Here is a 21343-nt window from a genome sequence, read left to right on the forward strand (position 1 = left end):
CAAACAGGGCTGCTAACAGGGAAGTTTAAGTGGGAGTTTACAGGGGGAGGTGGAAGGGGAGGCAGGAGGGCGCGGCGCCCGGTGTGCTCTGTGTCCCCAGAAGCTGGTGGCAGAGACCTGAGCAGCCATGAGCCAAGCAGCAGGGGACACAATGCAGATGAGTGCATGTGGCAGTTGTGGTATGTACATGGTCCTCCCTGGGGAGCCTGAACAAAGGTATGTTTGCATGAAATGCCGCCTTATAGACCTGCTAGAGGAAAAGATTAGAGGGCTGCAGATGCAGGTAGATACTCTGGTAGAGTTTAGAAGGGGATTCGAGCAGCTAATGGAGCAGAGGCAGGGTGTGGCAGAAGGGGAATGCTCAGGGGTGCAGGTGGGAGCACAGGCTATGGTCTGTGAGGGGGGAAGGTCAGGGGCAGAGCAAGATCAGTGGAAGCATGTGACTGTGAGGAGCAGGCCAAGGAAAAGGAGGGCTAGTGAGGGGGGAATAGAACTCAGGAACAGGTTTGAGTGTTTGGATAACGAGGAAGAGAGGCAGCAGGTGGTAACTGATGGTGGGAGGCAGAGGAAGAAGAGAAGAGCGGCTAGTCCAATAGAGAGAGGGCAGGAGTTGATGGAGACAGCACCAATACCGGGCCCCAGTAGGATAGAGGATGGCACTAGGGGGACTATAAGGGAAAATAGAGAGACACAGGAGGTACGACTACAGGGAACAGGGGATAGATTGGTACAGAGTACTGTCACCAGGCAAAGGCAGGTATATGTGATTGGAGACTCCTTGCTGAGGAGGTTGGACAGGCCTGTGACCAGAGCAGACCCTGAAAACAGAAGGGTGTGCTGTCTGCCGGGCGCTAAGATAAGGGACGTGGACCTGCGGTTGAAAAGGATCCTAAAAGGAGCGGGTAAGAACCCTTTGATCATCCTTCACGTAGGAACGAACGACACGGCTAGGTTCTCGCTAGAGAGAATTAAGGGAGATTATGCCAGGCTGGGGAAGACGCTTAAGGAAGTGGAGGCTCAGATTATCTTTAGTGGGATTCTGCCTGTTCCTAGAGAAGGACAGCAAAGGGCTGACAGAATTGTGAGGATAAATAGCTGGCTAAGGGAGTGGTGCTATAAGGAGGGCTTTGGGATGTATGGCCACTGGGAGGCTTTCGGGGACAGACAGCTGTTCTCGCGGGATGGACTTCACCTAAGTAGGGAAGGGAATAGACTTCTGGGAGGGAGGCTGGCTCATCTCATCAAAAGGGCTTTAAACTAGGAACTTGGGGGAGACGGTTGGGAGATGTTCAGTTAATCTCCACGCCTGATTCCAACACTGAAAAGGAGTGTGAGGAGATAAGCACAGACATAGGTAGGGGTAGGGAATTGGACATAAGAAAGAGGGGGCGGATGGACAGCATGGGGTCCGTTCCAAATTGCATAACTAATGGGAGAAAGGATAGACAGCATACGGTAAGATGTTTATACACCAATGCGAGAAGCCTAGGTAACAAAATGGAGGAATTGGAGCTCCTGGTCCAAGAAATGAAACCTGATATCGTAGGAATAACCGAAACGTGGTGGAACGGTAGTCATGACTGGAGTACAGGTATGGAAGGGTATGTGCTGTTTAGGAATGACCGGAAAAAAGGTAAAGGTGGGGGAGTGGCGTTATATGTCAATAATGAGCTAAAATGTAAAGAAATAATAAGTGATGGAATGGATAAGACGGAGTCTGTATGGGCAATAATTACACTGCATAAAAGAACTACTAGAGCCTCCCCCGAGATAGTGCTTGGGGTGTGCTATAGACCGCCGGGGTATAGCCTGGAGGCAGACAGAGAACTACTTAATGTTTTTAGGGAAGTAAAAACTGATAAGAACTGTGTCATCATGGGGGACTTTAACTTCCCAGATATAGATTGGGTAACAAATGCTAGTAACAATAATAGGGCTCAGATGTTCTTAGACGTGCTAGCAGATGAATTCCTTCATCAAGTAGTAACGGAACCGACAGAGGGGGATGCCATTTTAGATTTAGTGCTGGTGAGTAGTGAGGACCTCGTTGAAGAAATGGTTGTAGGGGACAACCTTGGCTCAAGTGACCATGAGCTAATTCGGTTTAAACTAAATGGAAGGATTAACAGAAATGATACTGTAACTAAGGTTTACAATTTCAAAAAGGCCAACTTTAATAAATTAAGGCAACTACTTAGGGAAGTGGATTGGGCTAACATACTTAGGGATCTAAAGGCAGATGACGCCTGGAATTATTTCAAGCAGAAGTTGCATGAGTTGTCTGAGGCCTGTATCCCGAGAAAGGGAAAACGGTTAGTGGGCAGGAGATTTAGACCTAGCTGGATGAGCGGGAGTCTCAAAGGGGCGATTAAGAAAAAACAGAAAGCGTACAGAGAATGGAAGAAGGGAGGGATCAGCAAGGAAACCTACCTTAGTGAGTTTAGAGCATGTAGGGATGCGGTGAGAAAGGCCAAAAGCCGTGTAGAGTTGGACCTTGCGAGGGGAATTAAATCCAATAGTAAGAGGTTTTATAGTCATATAAATAGGAAGAAAACAAAGAAAGAGGAAGTGGGACCGCTGAAGAATGTGGATGGAGTGGAAATTAAGAATAATCTAGGCATGGCACAATATCTAAATGAATATTTTGCTTCGGTCTTTAATAAGGCTAATGAAGGGTTTAGGAATAGAGGGAGTAGGACAGAGGGGAATAGAGGAGGGGGGATAGACATTACAGTATCAGAGGTGGAGGCCAAACTTGACCAGCTAAACGGGACTAAATCGGGCGGACCGGATGATCTTCATCCTAGAATATTGAAGGAACTGGCGCGAGAAATTGCGAGCCCCTTGGCGACAATTTTTAATGAATCTGTAAACTCGGGGGTGGTACCGTTGGACTGGAGAATAGCTAATGTGGTTCCTATTTTCAAGAAGGGGAAAAAAAGTGACCCGGGTAACTACAGGCCTGTTAGTTTAACTTCTGTAGTATGTAAGGTCTTGGAAAAAATTTTGAAGGAGAAAGTAGTTAAGGACCTTGAGGTGAATGGCAATTGGGACAAATTACAACATGGGTTTACGAAAGGCAGGTCGTGCCAAACCAACCTGATCTCCTTCTTTGAGAAGGTAACAGACCTTCTAGATAAAGGAAATGCGGTGGATCTAATATACCTCGATTTTAGTAAAGCGTTTGATACGGTTCCGCATGAGGAATTGTTGGTTAAATTGGATAGGATGGGGATCGATAGGAAAATCCAGAGGTGGATAAGGAACTGGTTAAAGGGGAGACTGCAGCGGGTAGTACTGAAAGGTGAACTGTCAGATTGGAGGGAGGTCACCAGTGGGGTTCCTCAAGGTTCGGTTCTGGGTCCGATTTTATTTAATCTATTCGTTACTGACCTCGGAACCGAATGTAGGAGTGGGCTGATAAAGTTTGCAGATGACACAAAGTTGGGAGGCATTGCCAACTCGGAGATGGATCGGGATATTCTGCAGGGAGACTTGGATGACCTTGTAAATTGGAGTAATAGTAATAGGATGAGATTTAATAGTGAGAAGTGTAAGGTGATGCATTTAGGGATGACTAATAAGAATTTCAGTTATAAGCTAGGGACGCATAGGTTAGAAGTGACGGAGGAGGAGAAGGACCTCGGAGTCCTGGTTGATCGCAGGATGACTATGAGTCGGCAATGCGACGTGGCTGTGAAAAAGGCTAATGCGATCTTGGGATGCATAAGGCGAGGTATTTCTAGTAGGGACAGAGAGGTGCTGCTTCCGTTATACAAGGCGCTGGTGAGACCTCACTTGGAGTACTGTGTGCAGTTCTGGTCTCCTATGTTTAAAAGGGATGAACTCAAACTGGAACGGGTACAGAGAAGGGCAACTAGGATGATCCGGGGAATGGAAAACCTTTCCTATGAAAGGAGACTCGAGGAGCTTGGTTTGTTTAGCCTAACCAAAAGAAGGCTGAGGGGGGACATGATTGCTCTCTTTAAATATATCAAAGGGATAAATACCAGGGAGGGAGAGGAATTATTTCAGCTCAGTGCTAATGTGGACACGAGAACGAATGGATATAAACTGGCCGTGGGGAAATTTAGGCTTGAAATTAGACGAAGGTTTCTAACCGTCAGAGGGGTGAAATTTTGGAACAGCCTTCCGAGGGAAACGGTGGGGGCGAAAGACCTCTCTGGCTTCAAGATTAGGCTAGATAAGTTTATGGAGGGAATGGTTTGATGGGATTACGTGATTCTAATCAATTAGGCAATAACAGCCATCGCTGGTAAAATGAGGGTCTGGCTAGAGAATCTTGCCTGTATGCTCGGGGTTCTGCTGATCGCCATATTTGGGGTCGGGAAGGAATTTTCCTCCAGGGTAGATTGGCAGTGGCCCTGGAGGTTTTTCGCCTTCCTCCGCAGCATAGGGCAGGGGTCACAAGCTGGAAGATTCTCTGCGACTTGAAGTCTTTAGATCACGATCTGGAGACTTCAACAGCAGAGTTAAGGGAAAGTGGGGGGGTCAGCTTTTGTGGCCTGCATCATGCAGGGGGTCAGACTAGATGACCATATTGGTCCCTTCTGACCTTAAAGTCTATGAGTCTATGAGTAAGAGCAAGAAATATGAGCAGGGAGCTGGAGGGAGGGATTTAGGAGGAGGGAAGGAAGAGTTAAATCTGGCGAGTCTGGTTACGGGATGTCTAAGTAGGGACGTAATTTCTGCCTACAAGTGTCTAAAGGAGGCATCACCAAGGGGGGGCCGGGGTTATTTAAGGAGGCACTTGGGGGTCTGATTAGGAAGGATGGAAGGATGCTAAGAAAGGGGAAATTTGGGTTGAATAATGGAGAAAGCCTTTCTGAGAGGGAGCTGTATGAGGCTGAGACATCGTTTCCTGGGGCAGGGGGAGGAGCCCCATTTCTTGGGATATTTAAAGCTTGGGCTGGGTGCAGAATAGACAGTAGGAACAATCCTGCCCAGGGCCCCTGAGGATGGAGAGAAAGTGACCCAAGGGGCCTTCTCCAGCTCTGGTTTCTGGGGTAGCAGAGGGAAGGCAATGGTGGACGAGCACAAAGAACGGTGACTCAAACCCAGCGACTCACAGACCACAGACTGCCACTTTCAGCTCCTCATCCTGGATGGTGATTTTCTTGGGCAGCTTCACCGACACCTCGTACTTGGGCAGCACTGAGGGGGAGAGAAGGGCCAGACGTTGAGCAGAGCAGAGGGAACATGTGTACATCACTGTCATTTCCCCACTGAGTGACAGACACAGCCTCTCCCCCTTCCATCCCCAAGGCATGTTGCCAGATTCTCAGCCTGCTATAAATCACCACAGCTCCATGGCTGTCAGAGCAGCTGTGCCAGCTTACACCAGCTGAGGATCTGGCCAGGGACTGTGGAACTGAAGAGAAAGACACCGTTACCCTGCTCCCCTCCCCTTTGCTCCCCTTGCCCAACCCCGACCGCCGGGCTGTCGTTGCTTTAGAGGCTGTATTCCAAACTATGCTACGCAAGTGATACCTAGTGAGGGCCCGACTCCCCAGTGCACCATCGTCACTCACCAGATTTAAAGGGCCACATTCACTGTGTGCTCTGGCTCCTGTGCTGCTCCAGTGAAGCAAAGCAGCCATAAGCCCGGTTACTTTGCGTCCCTGGAGTGGTACAAAGCAGACGGACTGCACCAGGGAACCTGGCCCGAAAGTTCAGCCATTTTAAACTTATCCCTGCGTGAAAAGAGTCGGATAAAAGCTGTTTCATAACACGGTAAAAGCAAATATTGTTTCCTGCTGGCTGAGCTCACAGACTGCATTCGCCTCCTGGCTGGGCACTAGACTGTCAAGTTTCAGCCCCAAAGTGAATTTTCTCAGCAGTTCTGAACTAACTGAATGAGGGGTAATAATGGGAGAAAGATAGTGGTGGGGGTGGGGGGAAGACTGGAGAGCAAACTCAATAAGAGCTGCTGTAGGTATAAGGCTCAGGCAAAAGCCAGCATGGCTTGGAGTGGCACATGCAGAGGCATCCCAAGCAAGGAGGTGACAGTCTGTCCAGAGCCAGGTCACACTGGAGCACTGGAACCAGTGAGATCGGCCCAGTTGGAGCACAGGCTGGTCACTGTGCCCGCACTGCCATGCTGACTGGTGTTCGGAGCTCTGCGGGTTTGCCCTACAAGAGCACTGCTTTAAAGCCCTTCAGTTGCGACACCATGTGGTACCTATCCCGCAGTTCCCAGCACAGACCCCAGAAGCAGTGGATTCTGGGAAGTTTCAGAATGCCCTGTCGGACAGCAGCGAGAGGAGTAGTGGAGCCACTGTTACTAACCCATTCAGAATGAGCTGGTTCTTAGGCTTGCTGAGAGGAAGCTCTTGGAATGCTTGTAAGTGGCTGGAGCATCTCTGTGGGACGATTCACAAGTGGTCGGGGTGGGGGCTGGAATGGTACATTTCCCTAGACTAGACAGAGCTGTAATTTCTCTCTCCTTGGGTGATTAGTGGCAACCACTATAATTAAGGTTGCAAAATGGGTTCTCTGAGAATCTACCACTCCTGCTGGCCTCATTTTCCTTTCCTCATAAACCTTCCAAAAGATTGTCCTTTGGGGCTGATGTTTTCCAGGCTTGGTCTCCAAGCAAAGTGTCTTTATTTATTTATTTTGAACATTTGAAGATGTTCTGGGTGTCAGGGGCCGCAAGGACAAAGGTGTGAAGACCCGAGTGGGAGAAGGGTAGACAGGAGAGGTGAGTTAAGCCAGTTTCATTGGCAGAGAACAGGGGGAGCAAACTGTGCCACTGTAATGCAGCATGCACATAGTTTGTTCTGCATCCGTACCATATACTGCACACAACTGGTAGGAAAGACCCTACACAAAAATAAAGCTGCATTGTACTGAGGCTGGAATCACAGCCCAAATCCAGTAGGCCCGAGGAATAGGCCTTTGTATTCAGATCCAGATACTCCCAGGCTTACAGTGAACAGTGACCCTGGCAGTTCAAGTGCTGAGGAGAAACCTACACACCACTGGATGGGGGCTCAGATCCTGATCCCTTAAAGCCTCCAGTGTTTTCCTGGCCCATTCCTCAGATCACTCTTCACTCATCTTCACCCCAGACAATCCTGAACTGGATTTTTGTGCCTGGAATGGATGAATCCCAGACTGTTGCTCCTGCTTCCAACACCCCCACCCCAGCACGAGTCGGACCCTTCCTTACCATATTCCTCCACAGTAAAGGAGTGTTTGAGTTTGGTCCCCGACTCCTTCTGCACCACCACGTTGTAGGTGCCTTGGATGGGCTCGGAGGTGAGGGGGAAGGAGAGCTGGGTGAGGCCCCCATTTAACTCCACCTCTCGCCACTGGTACACACGGTTCTTCTGTGGGTCCTAGAGGTGAGGAGAGCACAAGGTCATTTCTAGGCAGGGTGTCTACACGGCACGAGGCTGCAGAGCAGGGCAGTTGCAGTCCAACGTTCGGCAGAGATACAGGATATATACGATCATCCCCCTCTTCTATAGCTGAGGTTAGGGCACCTGGTGGCTGGCTCTGTACTTTCCCAGTAGCCTGTAAGGATTAACCAGTCAAGTCCTGTGCAATCAGCGTGTGATGAAACAGCCAGATACCAGCGCTGAATCTATTCCGTTGTCTGCCCACCCGATCAACATGCCCACGACCGCATGGAGTGGGCAAGGAGGATGGGAGAGAGCAAGGCTAAGAGACCAATGCACAGACGCAGGATGCGGTGAGTTTCTCTGTGCCTGGGAGCTTGAATGTTCTATTTGCAGTTTGAGAATTGGCAACTTCTCTGGCTGAGGATTGAAATACTCAAGTTACCTCTGGGGCTGAGAAAACCCTCCCCATGCAGGTATGTGGAAGGCAATGGGCTATGGAAATGCTCATCTGGGCTTAAATATGTTGCTGTTTTAGGCTGCTACCCAATGCAGAATATGTATGGGGGGTGGGAAATGGGGGGGCCAATCTGAATAAATTAGACAAGGGCCTGAGTATGGTTTTGGGCAAATTTGAAGGCAGGTCCGGAGACTGGATCTGAAACCTCATCTCTGTAAAAGCTGAGTAGTATTAATTACTAATTGATTATTAACAGGCCAAAGCAATGGACCAAACCAGGTCTGACGTGACCAGATTCTAACCTGGTTGTAAATTCTGCAGCTCAGGCCCAACTCTAGTAGAAACCATCAAAGAGATTAAACTAAAAGCGATATATAGTTTGATGTGCCCTTTCCAGACCGCTCAGGAACATGCTTAATGTTCACACTCTTTCATTTTCTATCCGTTTTCTCCCCTGTATCTTGGCTACCATCAAAAGTCTATTTACTTCAGATAGCCCCAGGTAACTGGCTGACTGGAGAGGATTTATTTCATTCAGAATTTATCCCTGAGCCAAGTGACAGGGGATGTGAGTGACCTCTCATGGCTGACGGGGAGAGAGCAGGCCCTGTCTCCAAGAGCCCCTACTAGGTGACACCGAAGGCAGAATGGGTGAAAGGACCTTCAGCGGACAAGTCCCACTGCGCTGTCGCAGTTACTGAGAGTTGGCCCCACATTTAAGTCAAGTGAAAAGCGGGGAGCCCAATCTGATGCGGATCAGGGGATGACATGACTATGTGGCTCAGAGGAGGCTGGCAAAGAATGTTTATAATTAGGCTTATGCTGCCTTTGCCATGTTTATGATGGATTTAGACAGAAGGCCTGAAAGCTTTTTCCAAATGAAAAGAAAAAAAGTGTGTTTTTGCCCCTTGCTTGTTGTTTTAACCTCAGAAATAGCAGGAATGCCACATCTGGTCTCTCCTGGTTTCCCACCAGATCTCAGAGGTATTTATTGTGAGCGGCCACATCTTAACTGAAGGGGTGGGAGTTGGAAACAATTATAGTAAAAAAAAATACCTAGCAAAAATCGATAGACCTCAACCCGCTTTACAAAGGAGGTCAGAATCATTATCCTTGTTTCACATCTGGGGAAACTGAGGTAGAGAGAAGTGAACTCACTTCCTAAAGTCACCAGTAGAAGGGTGGGAGAGTTAGGAATAGAACCCAGGTCTCCTGAGTCCCACCACAGTCATCTATCTAGGGCACCCTGTCTTAACAGAGACAGCCTTTATCCCAACTGTTTGTTAATCATTGGAATTAAACAGCTGGCCACAAAAACAAAACAAACAACCCTAAATAATATTAGCGTTCTAAAGATCCCTTCCCATCTGAGGCGTCCAGTTTTCCCGCCATGGACTCTTAACATATCATCACTTCCCTAGTTCTCTTGTGCCCACAGAGACTTCCAGGGTGGACAAGATCTGAACTTCTAATGGAAAAAGAGGCAGAAATAATAAACATAAGGCCCGTCTACATATAAAAGTTGTACTCCTTGAGCTATACTGGTGTAGTGACACCAGTTCAATCCCCCCAGTGTGGACACAGTTATACCAGGATAAAGGTGCCTTTGACCAGTCTAGCTTATTTCTGTACGGGAAGGGGAATGAGCTATGTCAGTATAAGGCACCTCTATGCTGAGATGCCAGAGACCCAGCCCCGAGGGTGGGTGGGGTGAATGCAGGACTCTATTTCCTGTTCACACAGACTCACCCTTACTTCCTTGCTCTGAGCCCCCTAGTGGCCGCACTACCCATTCACAATGAACACCACACTACAGCCCCCCTCTGCTGTGGAGCACGGGAGTCTCCCCATCCCCACAGCAGCCCCAGCTTTCAGCTAGCGGCTGTGAGAGTAAAAATCAATGGGCCACTTACCTTGATGAAGGCCAATGGAAACTGTGGGGAAAACGGGGAGAAGCAGAGTTAGAAATAGAGGTCAGACGTGCACTGAGCTCATTTACCCTGTTCAGGGGACTTCTGCGTCTCTCCTCTGCATTTCCCTCTGCCCCTTGCTCTCTGTTACTCAATGAGAAACTCCAGCGGGGCCTTCTAATGTTTTAGAGCCTGAACTGGTCAGTTTAACACAGCTGTAAAATTAAACACTTTGTTTTGCATTTAGAGGACTCGGGGTAAACATTTTAAAACCACCCAAATGACTTAGGAGCTGTCAAGACTGATTCCCCACTCTGGCACTTTGACTGCAGAAGGTGGGGGCCTGCAAGAATTCTAAAAATTAATACTGGCTACTCCAGGCTGGTAGTAAACTGCCAAGGTTATAACTTCTCTGTGACCTTGGATGGGTAGATGCTGCTACCACCCAAATGCAAAAAACCCCTTTGAACCCAGGAAGTCACACTTGGGAATTCCTCCCTGTGAGGTACCCTCAAGCCCTTTCACTGCCGTCCGGAGAAGAGCTGAGAAAGAAAACAAAGGAAATCAGCTGTTGCCACCAGCTAATTAAATAATATATGCACAAACCTCTTAGGACACAAAAACCCAATCCTGTTCTTAAAAAACGTAAATTTTATTAGAAAACGAAAAGAAAGAAAATACATCTGGAATATAGGCTACTGCTAGATTTTAAAAAGAGCAAATATAATAATTAAGCATCAAGAATGGTTTTCTTGAGGTCCAGCTTCAAGGTTACAAGCAAAACAAAAGCACCTGGGGTTAGCACAGAGGAGTCCACAAGCCATAAAGAAATAAATCTAATTGTGTCTTCCTAGACATTCCCTGATCTACCTACATATCTGGGGTTTCAGATAAGTAGTTTCGAGGTATGATTTGATGATTTAAAGCTTCTTACAGCATTGCTGCTCTGTGTCTCCTCTCTCCGGAGAACAACAACAGACAGACAAAAGGAATTTTTTCCCCCAATTTTAAAAAGTTCTAGCCTTCCCATTGGCTCTTTTGATCAGGTGCCCACTCCCTTCCTTTTACCTATGGGCTTTTTTAACCCTTTACAGGTAAAGCAAGTAGAGAACAGCTACTAACAGGGATTTTGTAGCTAACTGGCTGGCTGGGTGTCCATAAAAGGGAGCTCCCTGCCCCCCCTTCATTTATCACAGCAGCCTTTTTCAAAAGTGATTTAGGCACTTTAGGCCACATCCACAAAGGGACTTGTGTATCTAACTCCCATTGATTTGAATGGGAGTCAGGCACCTACGTACCTTTGCAGTTCTGTGGCTTAGAACTGACTTTCAGTGAGACTTGGGGGCAGATCTGTAAAGGTGTTTAGGTGCCTAACAATGCAGACAGGTACCTAGAGGAGTTTCCAAAAGCTGAGGTACCTAGTTCCCACCACAGCCAATGGGAGTTCGGCTCCTAACCCTCCTAGGTGCTTCTGAAAATCCACTAGGTGCCTACCTGCATCTTTAGGCACCTAAATCCCTTAGGCAATCTGGCCCAAAGTGCCCAAGTCACTTCTGAAAATGGGACTTGGGTTTCTAAGTCACTGAGGCACTTTGGAAATGTGCCCCTTAGCGTGTAGCCTTTTGGAAAGTTGCTGGTTTCCAGGGCTTTCAGGTGGCAACTCAATTCTCTGTGTCCTGCTCTGCAGCATCAGGCGGGGCCTGTTGCTGGGATGTCTCCTCGGGGTCCCCTGCTCCTGCAAACTCGCAGTGAGATGGTGGAGGCGGGTCAGCTAGATCACAGTGTATGATGTGCAGGAAGGTGTGACAGAGCCAGGTATAGGGGTCTTGAGGCCCAGTCACATGCCTTCCCACAAGACAGAAGTGATCTCCTCAGGGCCTGACTCACTGCTGGCCCACCCCGGTGCTGTCACTCACACCAGTGGAAAGTGGGGCACACAGAACCAGCCTCATTTGGCAACGTTTTATGCCCACTTTACTCTGGTGTTAATGATGCCGCAAGGTGCATGAGACTGGGGAATCAGGGCCTTAGGATGTTCCTAAAGCCACCACTGAAAGTCTCTGATTTCCAGTCTTATCAAATGGAGAGGCCAGTGCTTAATTTGTACCAGGGCTGAGCCCCGGCACCTCCGGGCTTGGCAGTAAATAGCCCCAGCACCTCCGGGCTTGCTGCATAACTTACGAAAGTAAAAAAAAATTGCTTGAGCCCCCAGCACCTCTTTCATTACAAATTAAGCACTGGAGAAGCCAGTTATTCCCGTCTTACTCTGCATGTTGAAACCAACGGTTTCTTCTTTGATAGTTATTCTTTGCAATTCTGTTCAAAGCACTAACTTCTCCGGTAGTGTTTTACGTTTCCTTGTGATCAGATGAAGTGATCAGAATCTCCCTGTTACACTAGCCTGCTCCTTTACCTTCAGAACAGTGATCATCTTTTGCCTCTGGAGATTCATCTGCCCTGCTACTCATTCCCTCTGCCCCAAAGTCCTGTTCCCTATATTCAGAAGGCCCGTAAGGATGCCACAAACAGAGGATTATGATTTTTCATATGTAACACAGAAGATAGAGGGAGGTTCTTAGCTCCACCAACTGTGAGCAATTTATCATGTAGGACAGAATTATAGAATCCCGGAAATGTAGGGCAGGAAGGGACCTCCAGAGATCATCTAGTCCATTCCCTGTGCTGAGGCAGGACCAAGTTAACCTAGACCATCCCTGACAGTTGTTTGTCCAACCTGTTCTTACAAACTTCCAGTGATGGGGATTCCACAACCTCCCTTGGTAACCTGTTCCAGTCAGGGCCGGCTCCAGGCACCAGCCTGGCAAGCAGGTGCTTGGGGCGGCCGCTCCAGAGAGGGGCGGCACGTCCAGGTATTCGGCGGCAATTCGGCGGACGGTCCCTCACTCCCGCTAGGAGCAAAGGACCTCCCGCCGAATTCCCACTGCAGATCGCGATTGCGATCGCGGCTTTTTTTTTTTTGGCTGATTGGGGTGGCCAAAATCCTGGAGCCGGCCCTGGTTCCAGTGCATAACTATCCTTAGAGTTAGAAAGATTTTCCTACTTTACAGTCTAAATCTCCTTTGTTGCCAACTAAATTGATTACTTCTTGGATATAGAGAACAACCGATCACTGTCTCCTTTATAACAACATTTTACATATCTGATTATTATTGTCAGGTTCCCCCTCAGCCGTCTCTTCTCTAGACTAAACAGGCCCAATTCTTTCAACCTTTCCTTACAGATCAGGTTTTTGAAACCTCTTCTCATTTTTTGGTCTCCTCTGGACTTTTCCCAGTTTACTTACTTCTGGCAACATGATCCTAACAGGACAATTTCCATTCCCTGCTCCAGGGCAAAGATGAACATCCTCCCCAAGATCTTTGCCAAGATAATCTCAGAATCAGCTTAGCCCCACTGGCCAAATTTTGTCCCCAGTAACTGCTGTTAGTTACTGTGAGTTAATGCACTCATCAATCTAGGATCTCACATCAACCCCAGTTTCCATGAAGTCAGTGGAGTTGTTCCAGATTGAGAGTGGTACAAATGAGATCGGAATCTGGCCCAGTATCTCAGAGCAAGGATCATCCCATCTAAACATTTCTTTAACCCTACTTCCTCTTGGGGTATTTCCTCACATGCCAGCCTATTGATCAAATGTAATGACAGAGGCAGGAAGCAGACAGGAGGTAACCCCATAGTCTACTCTGTAGCTGGGCTGCTGGTGGAGAGGATCCCATTTGGAAGCCAGAATTATCGGCTATTTTAGTAGCTGTCCATAAAGTCACTTCAGAGGGATTTAGTCTCTGAACAGTGACTCTGGAAAAACATTGTGGGGTTCCACATTATAGCAAATGTGTGACCATCTCTGATGTCATGACTGTCACTCTACCATACACCATGGCCTTTCAAAACTCATGGCAACAGCAGAAGGCACAGAACTCTGACCCACCTGCCCAGGCCTCAGCCATGGAATCCAAAGAAGAATCTATGTTAGCTGTCCGCAGCATAAGGCCTATGGCTAAGGCTACGATTTTGGCACAGAAATTTTTAGTAAATTTCACAGCAGTGGTGTGGGGGGGGGAAACGGTAAGTTATGGCAAGTTCACCATATAATATAGTTTGCACTACATCAACATGCAAAGAGTATGGTGAGGGTGCTGAAAGGGGAGGCCCAGAGCAGTGAGGGAGGCATGCTGTGTTCACCCTGCAGCGGCAGCTCCTGTCCTGCAGCACCGAGCCCGACTCCCCATTTTGGACATTGGGACCTGGTGCATGGGGTCACAGTGCCGCTCAGGTTTGGCCCGTCCACCCCTCTACAGATGGAAAAGGAGGGTCAGAAGGGCCAAAATCGAGTGGGGCTGCATTCCCATGTGCCAGGTCGCAACACCACTTGGTTTGGGGGCTAATCAAATGAGTTTTTACAGCCATGTCCAAGATTTCATGGATTTTATTGAAATTCACAATTTCTGTGGCCTCTGCAACAAAGTAGTAGCCTTAAGATACAGAATTGTGCATTTCAGATTCCAACCAGTAGAGGGCAGTGGTGCATTTACACACTAGCCAGCTTTACAATATTGTAATCTAGTATAATAATTCATATTGTGCCATAAAGAGACATATTCTGTCCTATGTACACTCTGTCAATGAAGTAGAATGGAGTGTAAATCACGGCAGAAACTGCTCCCCACGTAGAAGATGTGGGGAGTCAGATGGGATCATTTAATTTACAGAGTCGCTTTTACGGCTCTAGATGGATGTTAATACAAATAAGTTCCCCAGGAATCACAAAGGACTTTAAAGGGGTCATCATCAGCACTCACCAAGTCAGCCATGGAAACTGACCAGCGATCAGACCTACCTTCTCATTCAGGGGACGGAAGTCTTCGTCCAGAGAGACGATCCGAAACAGAACTGCAGGGGGCAAGATAGAGAGAAGAAGAGATTTTCACTGTTATACCTGCAGCCGCTCACCCAGGGACCATCAGTCATTGAGGCAGCTGCTGTGTCTGTGCCTGGCCCTGATGCAATGACCCATGGACACATGCAGAGTTGGATGCATGCACCACACTTCCCCAGCTTTGTGACTAGTGGGGAGGAGGTGGGAAGGCAGGTTTACTGCCAGCTGAACTAACTTGGTGACGAGTTGTGGGGTCTCTGGGGAGGCAGGGAGGATTTCCTGCTCTGTATATAATTCCCCACCTGATTCCCTGTACCTGTTTGTCCGGGTTTGTAGATGGGTTTGTCCGTCTGGACAAAGACCAGGCTCTCTGAGTTCTTGACCAGCACCGATTTCCGGCTCCTGAACTCCAGCGTCGGCCCCTTCACCAGCACCGTGAGAAACGCTGCTGATGAGCTGCTGGACTTTGGAACCTGGAGAACAGCAAAAGAGCCGCTGCCTTAGAGACGCTCCCCTCTGCACTGAGCCCTTGGAGGCTGGAGTGGTACATTTCCCTTCCCTCGTTATGCTCCTTCCTCAAAGGGATTGATGGACTGTGATCGTGTCCCCCCAGCTGTGGATCCCAGTGATGGAGGAAAATGGGAAGCTACATTTGATTAATTACTGCTGGGCTGGGTCCATTTTCTTCTACTGTCCCGCCAGCCAGCCTTGAGAGCTGTAGGGAGAAACCCTGAACTGGCCCTCGGGAGAGGCACAAGATGAGCTCATGGACATCAATGGTCTCGAGGAAGTTCTCTAACCTTCTCCTTCCATGGCTTTCTTTCCGGTCTCACTCAGAGACTTGTGGAGCCCCCTGAGAAATGGGAGACCAGTCCTCAGCCGCAAGGTCAGCACTGACTCAGAGAGAAAACCACCCAACAAAGCCAGCCACACCACAGCCTGTAGCACAGCCTCTCCCAGCATCGTGCCGGGCACTGAGCTCAGCACTGACTGAAGATCACTCCTAATGAGTCACCCACAGCACTGCCAGGCCTTGCGGGGGTTAGTCCCAGGCTGTCACTATCTTACAGACTCAGGCAATAAACCCTGTGGGGGTCAGATACTCACTGTGAACGGGACGCACTTGAACACGTCCTTCTCCGACACCACGTCTGCGATCAGGCTCCTGTTCTCCCCTGCGTATTCCAGCGTGGCGCTCAGCGTCACAGACTCATTCAGGTGGGTCAGCTGGATACAGACCTTTTCAGGACCGTTGGTGTGGATCAGAAAGGGCACTAGCACCATGTACTGCCTGAGAAGGGGAAGGGCACAGGTCAGAGAGGCGGGGATGGGGAATGGAGAAGGTACTGATGAAAGGGCATGGGTTAGTGTGGCAGCCGAATCCCCGACCATCCATCCGCACTGTAATTTGTACTTACAGGATGGTGAATTTCATTTTGCTTTTGTAACATACTAGCCAGTCTGCTCAGTCAGCCAGGACCCTAGGACACCACCTGGAGCAAAGGAACTAGTTCTGTGCTAACAGCGATTGCTGTCCAAGGGCTGTTTGTTCAGGCTCCCAGCAGGGAGTGGGGATGGCTTGAAAAGTTCCAGGCTGTTAATTAAGGTTTGTGTATCCCACAACCCCTTGCTGTATTGTGTGAACAGGGGGGAGGGAGCTCAGATGAAATGCTTGTTGTACCTCCATGGAGACTGGCAGGCAGTTACACAGGAGTGTGGACCAGGGCTTTTAATCTAATCTCCTCTCTAGCTGTCTGTCGATCTAGGTGTGTCACCTGCTGCCCTCAGTAATGGAGAGATACAAATGTACGGATGGCTGTGTGTGCGCTGACATCTGACTGTAGGGAATGGCCATTGTGCTGAAGGGGCAGCGTGGCCTAGTGGACAGGGCTTTGGCCGGAGAACTCATTGCTATTCCTGGGTCTGTCAGTAAAATGCTGTGTGCTACTGGGCGTCACTGCTCCGTGCCTCAGTTTCCCCATTTCTGATATGGGGATCCTGAAGATGCTGCTTACACCCCCCCCCCTTCAATGTGCCAGGAGATCTTTGGATGAAAAGTGCTCGCTTACAGGTTCAAATGTTAATGAGGACTTTACTCAGCTTGGCTCACCCCTCACCAGCAATGACAACAACAGAGTGATTTGGGCTACAGAATAGGGTTGCCAGAAAAGCTAACACCCTTGCCATGCCCCGTACCCCGCCCTTTCTCCGAGACTCTGCCCCTACCACGCCCCTTCCCTGAGGCCCCGCCCCTGCTCACTCCATCCCCCCCTCCCTCCATCTCTTGCTCTCCCCGACCTTCGCTGATTTTCACCAGGCAGGGGGAGGGGCTTGGGGTGCGGGAGTGGGGTGAGGGCTCCGGCTGGGGGTGTGGGCTCTGGGGTGGGGGCAGAGTTGAGGCGTTCAGGGTGCGGGAGGGAACTCTGGGGCTGGGGCAGGGGATTGGGGTGCGGTAGGGGATGAGGTCTCCAGCTGGGGGTGCGGGCTTTGGGGTGGGATTGGGAATGAGGGTTTTGGGGTGCAGGAGGGGGCTCAGGGCTAGGGCAGCGGGTTGGGATGTGGGAGGGGGTTTGGAATGCAGGCTCCGGGCGACGCTTACCTCAGGCGGCTCCCAGGAAGCTGCCAGCATGTCTGGCTCCTAGGCAGAGGCGCGACCAGGCAGCTCTGCAGTCTCCGCACTGCCCCTGCATGCAGGCGCCGCCTCCGCAGTTCCCATTGGCCGCGGTTCCCGGCCAATGGAAGATGCAGATCAGGCGCTAGGGGGAGGGATGGAAGCAGTGCGTGGAGCTCCCCTGGCCACCCCTAAGCCTAGGAGTCAGAGGGAGATGCCAGAAGCTTTCTGGGCGTTTCGCAGAGCCAGGCAGGCACCCTGCCTGCCCTGCTGTGGGTGGCCAACCAGACTTTTAACAGCCCAGTCAGCAGTGCTGACCGGAGCCGCCAGGGTCCCTTTTCAAGCAGGCATTCTGGTCAAAAACCAGATGCCCGGCAACCCTACTACAGAAGGAGATCTCACCAGCCATGGCTGCAGCCTGCTGACTCAGAGCAGAGACGCTGGCAGAGCCTCACTGCTGGGAGGCTGGACGTGCCGCAGTGTGAAGCTCCCTGGGACACCCAGATTTCTGCCGGGGGGCTGTTCATCTTGCTTAGCCAAGATTTCAAAATGACAGAGTTAGGTAGGAGTAGCCTTAACCTGGCTCTGATTAAATTCCACTTCGCCCTTTGTTCGGCCTGAGCCAAAGCCCATGGAAGTCAATAGGACTCTTTCCATTCCCCTCAGTGGGCTTTGGATCAAGCCCTGAGTGATTTTCTCTCTACCTTCAATCTCTGCCAATAAAGGCCGGGGGCTGATTCTCCCCCGCCTGGCACCTGGTGCAGAGTGAGTGCAAAGGGGGCCTGAAATCAGCCCTTCTGCTCTGGTAGCATTTGACACCCACTCTGCCAGACTCTGCACGGCACACGCTTCTCTCTCTGGGGTGAGGATGACAGAAGGAACAACACGTGACAGTCGTGTTGCTTAACACTCTAGTGGCAGGCTCGCTGGTACTACAGTGATTAGCACAGTATGAGAACCTACATAGAATAGAGATCAAGGGCTGAGCTGCAAGAAGGCAGCAGGCTGTTTCCTGCAATTGCACCTTATGGCTGCTAGAGGCAGCTGTGGCATTTGCTGATCAGGCAGCCAGGCGCCTCCTCTCCCTCTGCTGGACCAGAGCAAGCAGCCTGGAGGTGATGGCAGAGGCTGCAGAAGTTGGCTGGGGCAAAAGCACAGTGTGAGGGGTCTGATATTGGCCGCCAAACCCCCAGCCCCCCTCAATCTGTACAGCCCAATGCATCCGAGGAGTTCCAGCCCCAGCAGCCTTACCACTCCAGTAGCTTCCAGCAGTAACAACAGCCCCAGCAGCTCTGCCCCCAGAGACCTTTCAGCACTGACCTCCCATAGCTGCCATGTGTTGTTGAGCTCCTTGGCCAGCCCTCCTCCCCTCTGCTTGGGGCAGGGTTTGTCGACCATGAGCTTACATTTATGCTCATATGCAAAGTATTCACAAATATGCAAATTATTTCATTAAAATTTGCATAAAATGTCTCACAGAGCAGAACAGACTTGGTGACAGTGCCCCACGTTCTGTTCTTCCTCTGCCCTTTCAGCAAGAACAAACTTTAGTTTAGACCGAGAGAATGAGACAGGACAAAAGGCAGGTCTTGGTAAGACAGATGGAGAGAGAATAGTGGGCCTCTCCTGTAGGATGCAACCAAACACAAAATGGCAGGTGCTTCTGCAGCACAGAGGGGTCGTCTCTCCATTTAAAGGTGCAGGATCCAGACAAGTCTGACCAGATGAAACTACATGCTCAGAGTGGAACAGAGCTAGGGTAAAGAATTTGGACGGAACCATTTTTTGTCAGAAAATGCAGTTTCATCACAATCGAGACATTTTGCAGGAGCGTATCAATTTTGACATTTTGAATGGGAAAATGTCTAAATGAATTGTTTTGACTTTCCCATTTAAATAAAGTAAAAATGTTTTATTTGGACTTTTATATAATTATATGAATGTTATAGAATATTAAATATAATATATTAGGATATGCAACATTTTATATTATAGTACAGGTAGTGTTTAGATTTTCTGAATAAAATTTTTCTGGGATTTCCATTCCATGAAAAATTTGGACTGTGTGTTCCAATTTGCAATGAAACCAATTTTTGAAATGTCAGAATTTCTGGCAGGATGGCAATTCAAAACAATATGGAGTTCATTGGATTAAGAGATCTGACATTGGAGTTATGGGACTAGATCCATCTAGAGTGACCAGGTGTCCAGTTTTCGACCAGAACACCCAATCGAAAAGGCATCCTGGTGGCTCCGGTTAGCATTGACGGTCTGGTTGGCGGCGCCACGCAGCGGGGCTGGCAGGCTCCCTGTTAACCTCCACGCCACACGGCTCCCAGGAAGCAGCCAGCATGCCCCCCTCCTGCTCCTACGCAAAGCCACGGGGCTCCGCACACTGCCCCCACCCCAAGCACCACCCCAGAACCGTGGCCAATGGGAACTGGAGGGGTGGTGCCTGCGGATGGGGCAGCGCTCAGAGCCTCCTGGCCGTGCCTCTGCGTAGGAGCCAGAGGGGGGACATACTGCTGCTTCCGGGAGCTACTTGAGATAAGCGCTGCCCGGCGCTTGCACCCTTGATACCATCCCGGGCCCCAACGCCTTGCCCTAGCCCTGATCCTCCTCCTGCCCTTTGAACCCCTCAATCCCAGCCCAGAGCACCCTCCTACATCCCAAACCCCTCACGCCCAGCCCCACCCAAAGCCCGCATCGCCCCCGCCCCAACCTCCTGCCCCAGCCCAGAGCTACCTCCTGCACTCTGAACCCCTCAGCCCCAGCCAAGAGCACCATCCTACACCACAAACCCCTCATGCCCAGCCCCACCCAGAGCCTTCACCACCCCGTGCCTCAACCACAGTCCAGAGCCCCCTCCTGCACCTGAACCATTCAGCCCCGGCTCCACATCAGAGACCGCACCCCAGCCGAAGCTCTCACTCCCCCCCCCGCACCCCAACCCCCTATCCAGGCCTAGAGTCCCTTCCCGCACCCTGAACCCTTTATTTCTGGCCCCACGCCAGGCCCTGCATCCCTAGCAGGAGCCATTACCCCTCCCTACACCCCGGCCCCCTGAGCAAGCCCGGTTAATATGAGCGAGTGATTGAGGGTACGGACAGCGAACAAGAGGGGGACGGAGTGAATGGAGGGCGGGGCCTCATAGATGGAGCCGGACATGGGCGGGGCCTTAGAGGAGGGGCAGAGGTCAGGCAAGGGTGTTCGGTTTTGTGCGAGTAGAAAGTTATCAACCCTAGATCCATCGCCCGCTGAATCAGGGCAGTGTAAATTGCACCTGCTCATGTACACCAGCGAGGAGGGTGCTACACCAGGACAGGGGAGTGTGCATTGGAGGGTAAATGCTCTAATCTATGCTGGGCTCCAGGGGAACTCTCTGCCAGTGGACACTGCCAAAGGGATACACTGAGTCCGTCCAGCTCCTGGATGAGCTTGGCCACGCGCCCTCTTCAGGCCCCTCAATGGAGGCGAGGTTGCAGCCAAGTTGCTACTTTGCAGTGCCCCAGGTGGATATTCCAGCAGAGTGTGCCACTGCCAGGGTCTGTGCTGACAGTCAGGAATCTAGGTCACAGACTCTCTTTGGGAACAAGCACAGTCTGTGGCTGCCAAGGGAAGCAAACTGGCTTTAAAGAAGAAGAGAAAAGAGAAACACTTTTCTGAGCTCTCCCTCACAGGCAAGGAAACTGGAATAACAGAGGGGCTGCAGGGCAGGACTGAGGGGCATAGGCAGAGCTGCGAGGGTGATGAAGGAAAGAAACGAGAAGACAGCACGAGCCCCTTCATGTGCAGCTTACGGTTCGGTGGTGGGCGAGGTGTCTCCAGGGAGGAGCAAGAGGAGCAGGAGGAAGATGTTCAGGCCACCGGGCAGCCTGTCCTTCCCCATGGTGCAGAGCAAGGGTGGTGAGTGAGGCAGACACACAGATTTGTCCGCTGGCTCCCTGCACCCTCGCTGTCCGCTGGGTCAGCCCCTTTATACCTCTCTCTGCAAACAGCCCCCGGGAGGGACGAGATAAGGGCAGGGGGCCAGGACCATTTGGGAAATTGGGAGAGGTACGTGAGGAGGAGCCAGAGCCAACAGCTCTGACTCATGGC

At 50.3% G+C, this 21343-nt stretch overlaps 1 protein-coding gene across 1 annotated transcript; it reads right to left on the reverse strand.

The window, feature by feature from the left end:
- Window positions 1-5086: 5086 nt before the first annotated feature.
- On the reverse strand, window positions 5087-21190 carry LOC113408756 (alpha-2-macroglobulin-like). The gene is made up of 7 exons (XM_026662155.2): window positions 21046-21190; window positions 15742-15925; window positions 14951-15107; window positions 14596-14648; window positions 9741-9761; window positions 7196-7364; window positions 5087-5175 (listed from the first exon to the last, which is right to left on the reverse strand). The coding sequence occupies exons 1-7, from the start codon at window positions 21132-21134 to the stop codon at window positions 5087-5089; spliced, it is 762 nt and encodes a 253-aa protein (XP_026517940.1). The 5' UTR covers window positions 21135-21190.
- Window positions 21191-21343: the final 153 nt, after the last annotated feature.

The sequence above is a fragment of the Terrapene carolina genome, unplaced genomic scaffold, assembly GCF_002925995.2.
Source record: "Terrapene carolina triunguis isolate 2854851 unplaced genomic scaffold, T_m_triunguis-2.0 Scaffold23624, whole genome shotgun sequence".
NCBI lineage: Eukaryota > Metazoa > Chordata > Testudines > Emydidae > Terrapene > Terrapene triunguis.

Excerpts from the sequence above, each read along its gene's own strand:
- LOC113408756 (XM_026662155.2), bottom strand. The coding sequence starts at position 21,134 with ATGGGGAAGGACAGGCTGCCCGGTGGCCTGAACATCTTCCTCCTGCTC. Across the intron at positions 14,649-14,950 it reads CTACAAACCCGGACAAACAG|TTCTGTTTCGGATCGTCTCT; the intron begins GTACAGGGAATC and ends TGCCCCCTGCAG. Across the intron at positions 9,762-14,595 it reads TCCGTCCCCTGAATGAGAAG|TTTCCATTGGCCTTCATCAA; the intron begins GTAGGTCTGATC and ends TTTTCCCCACAG.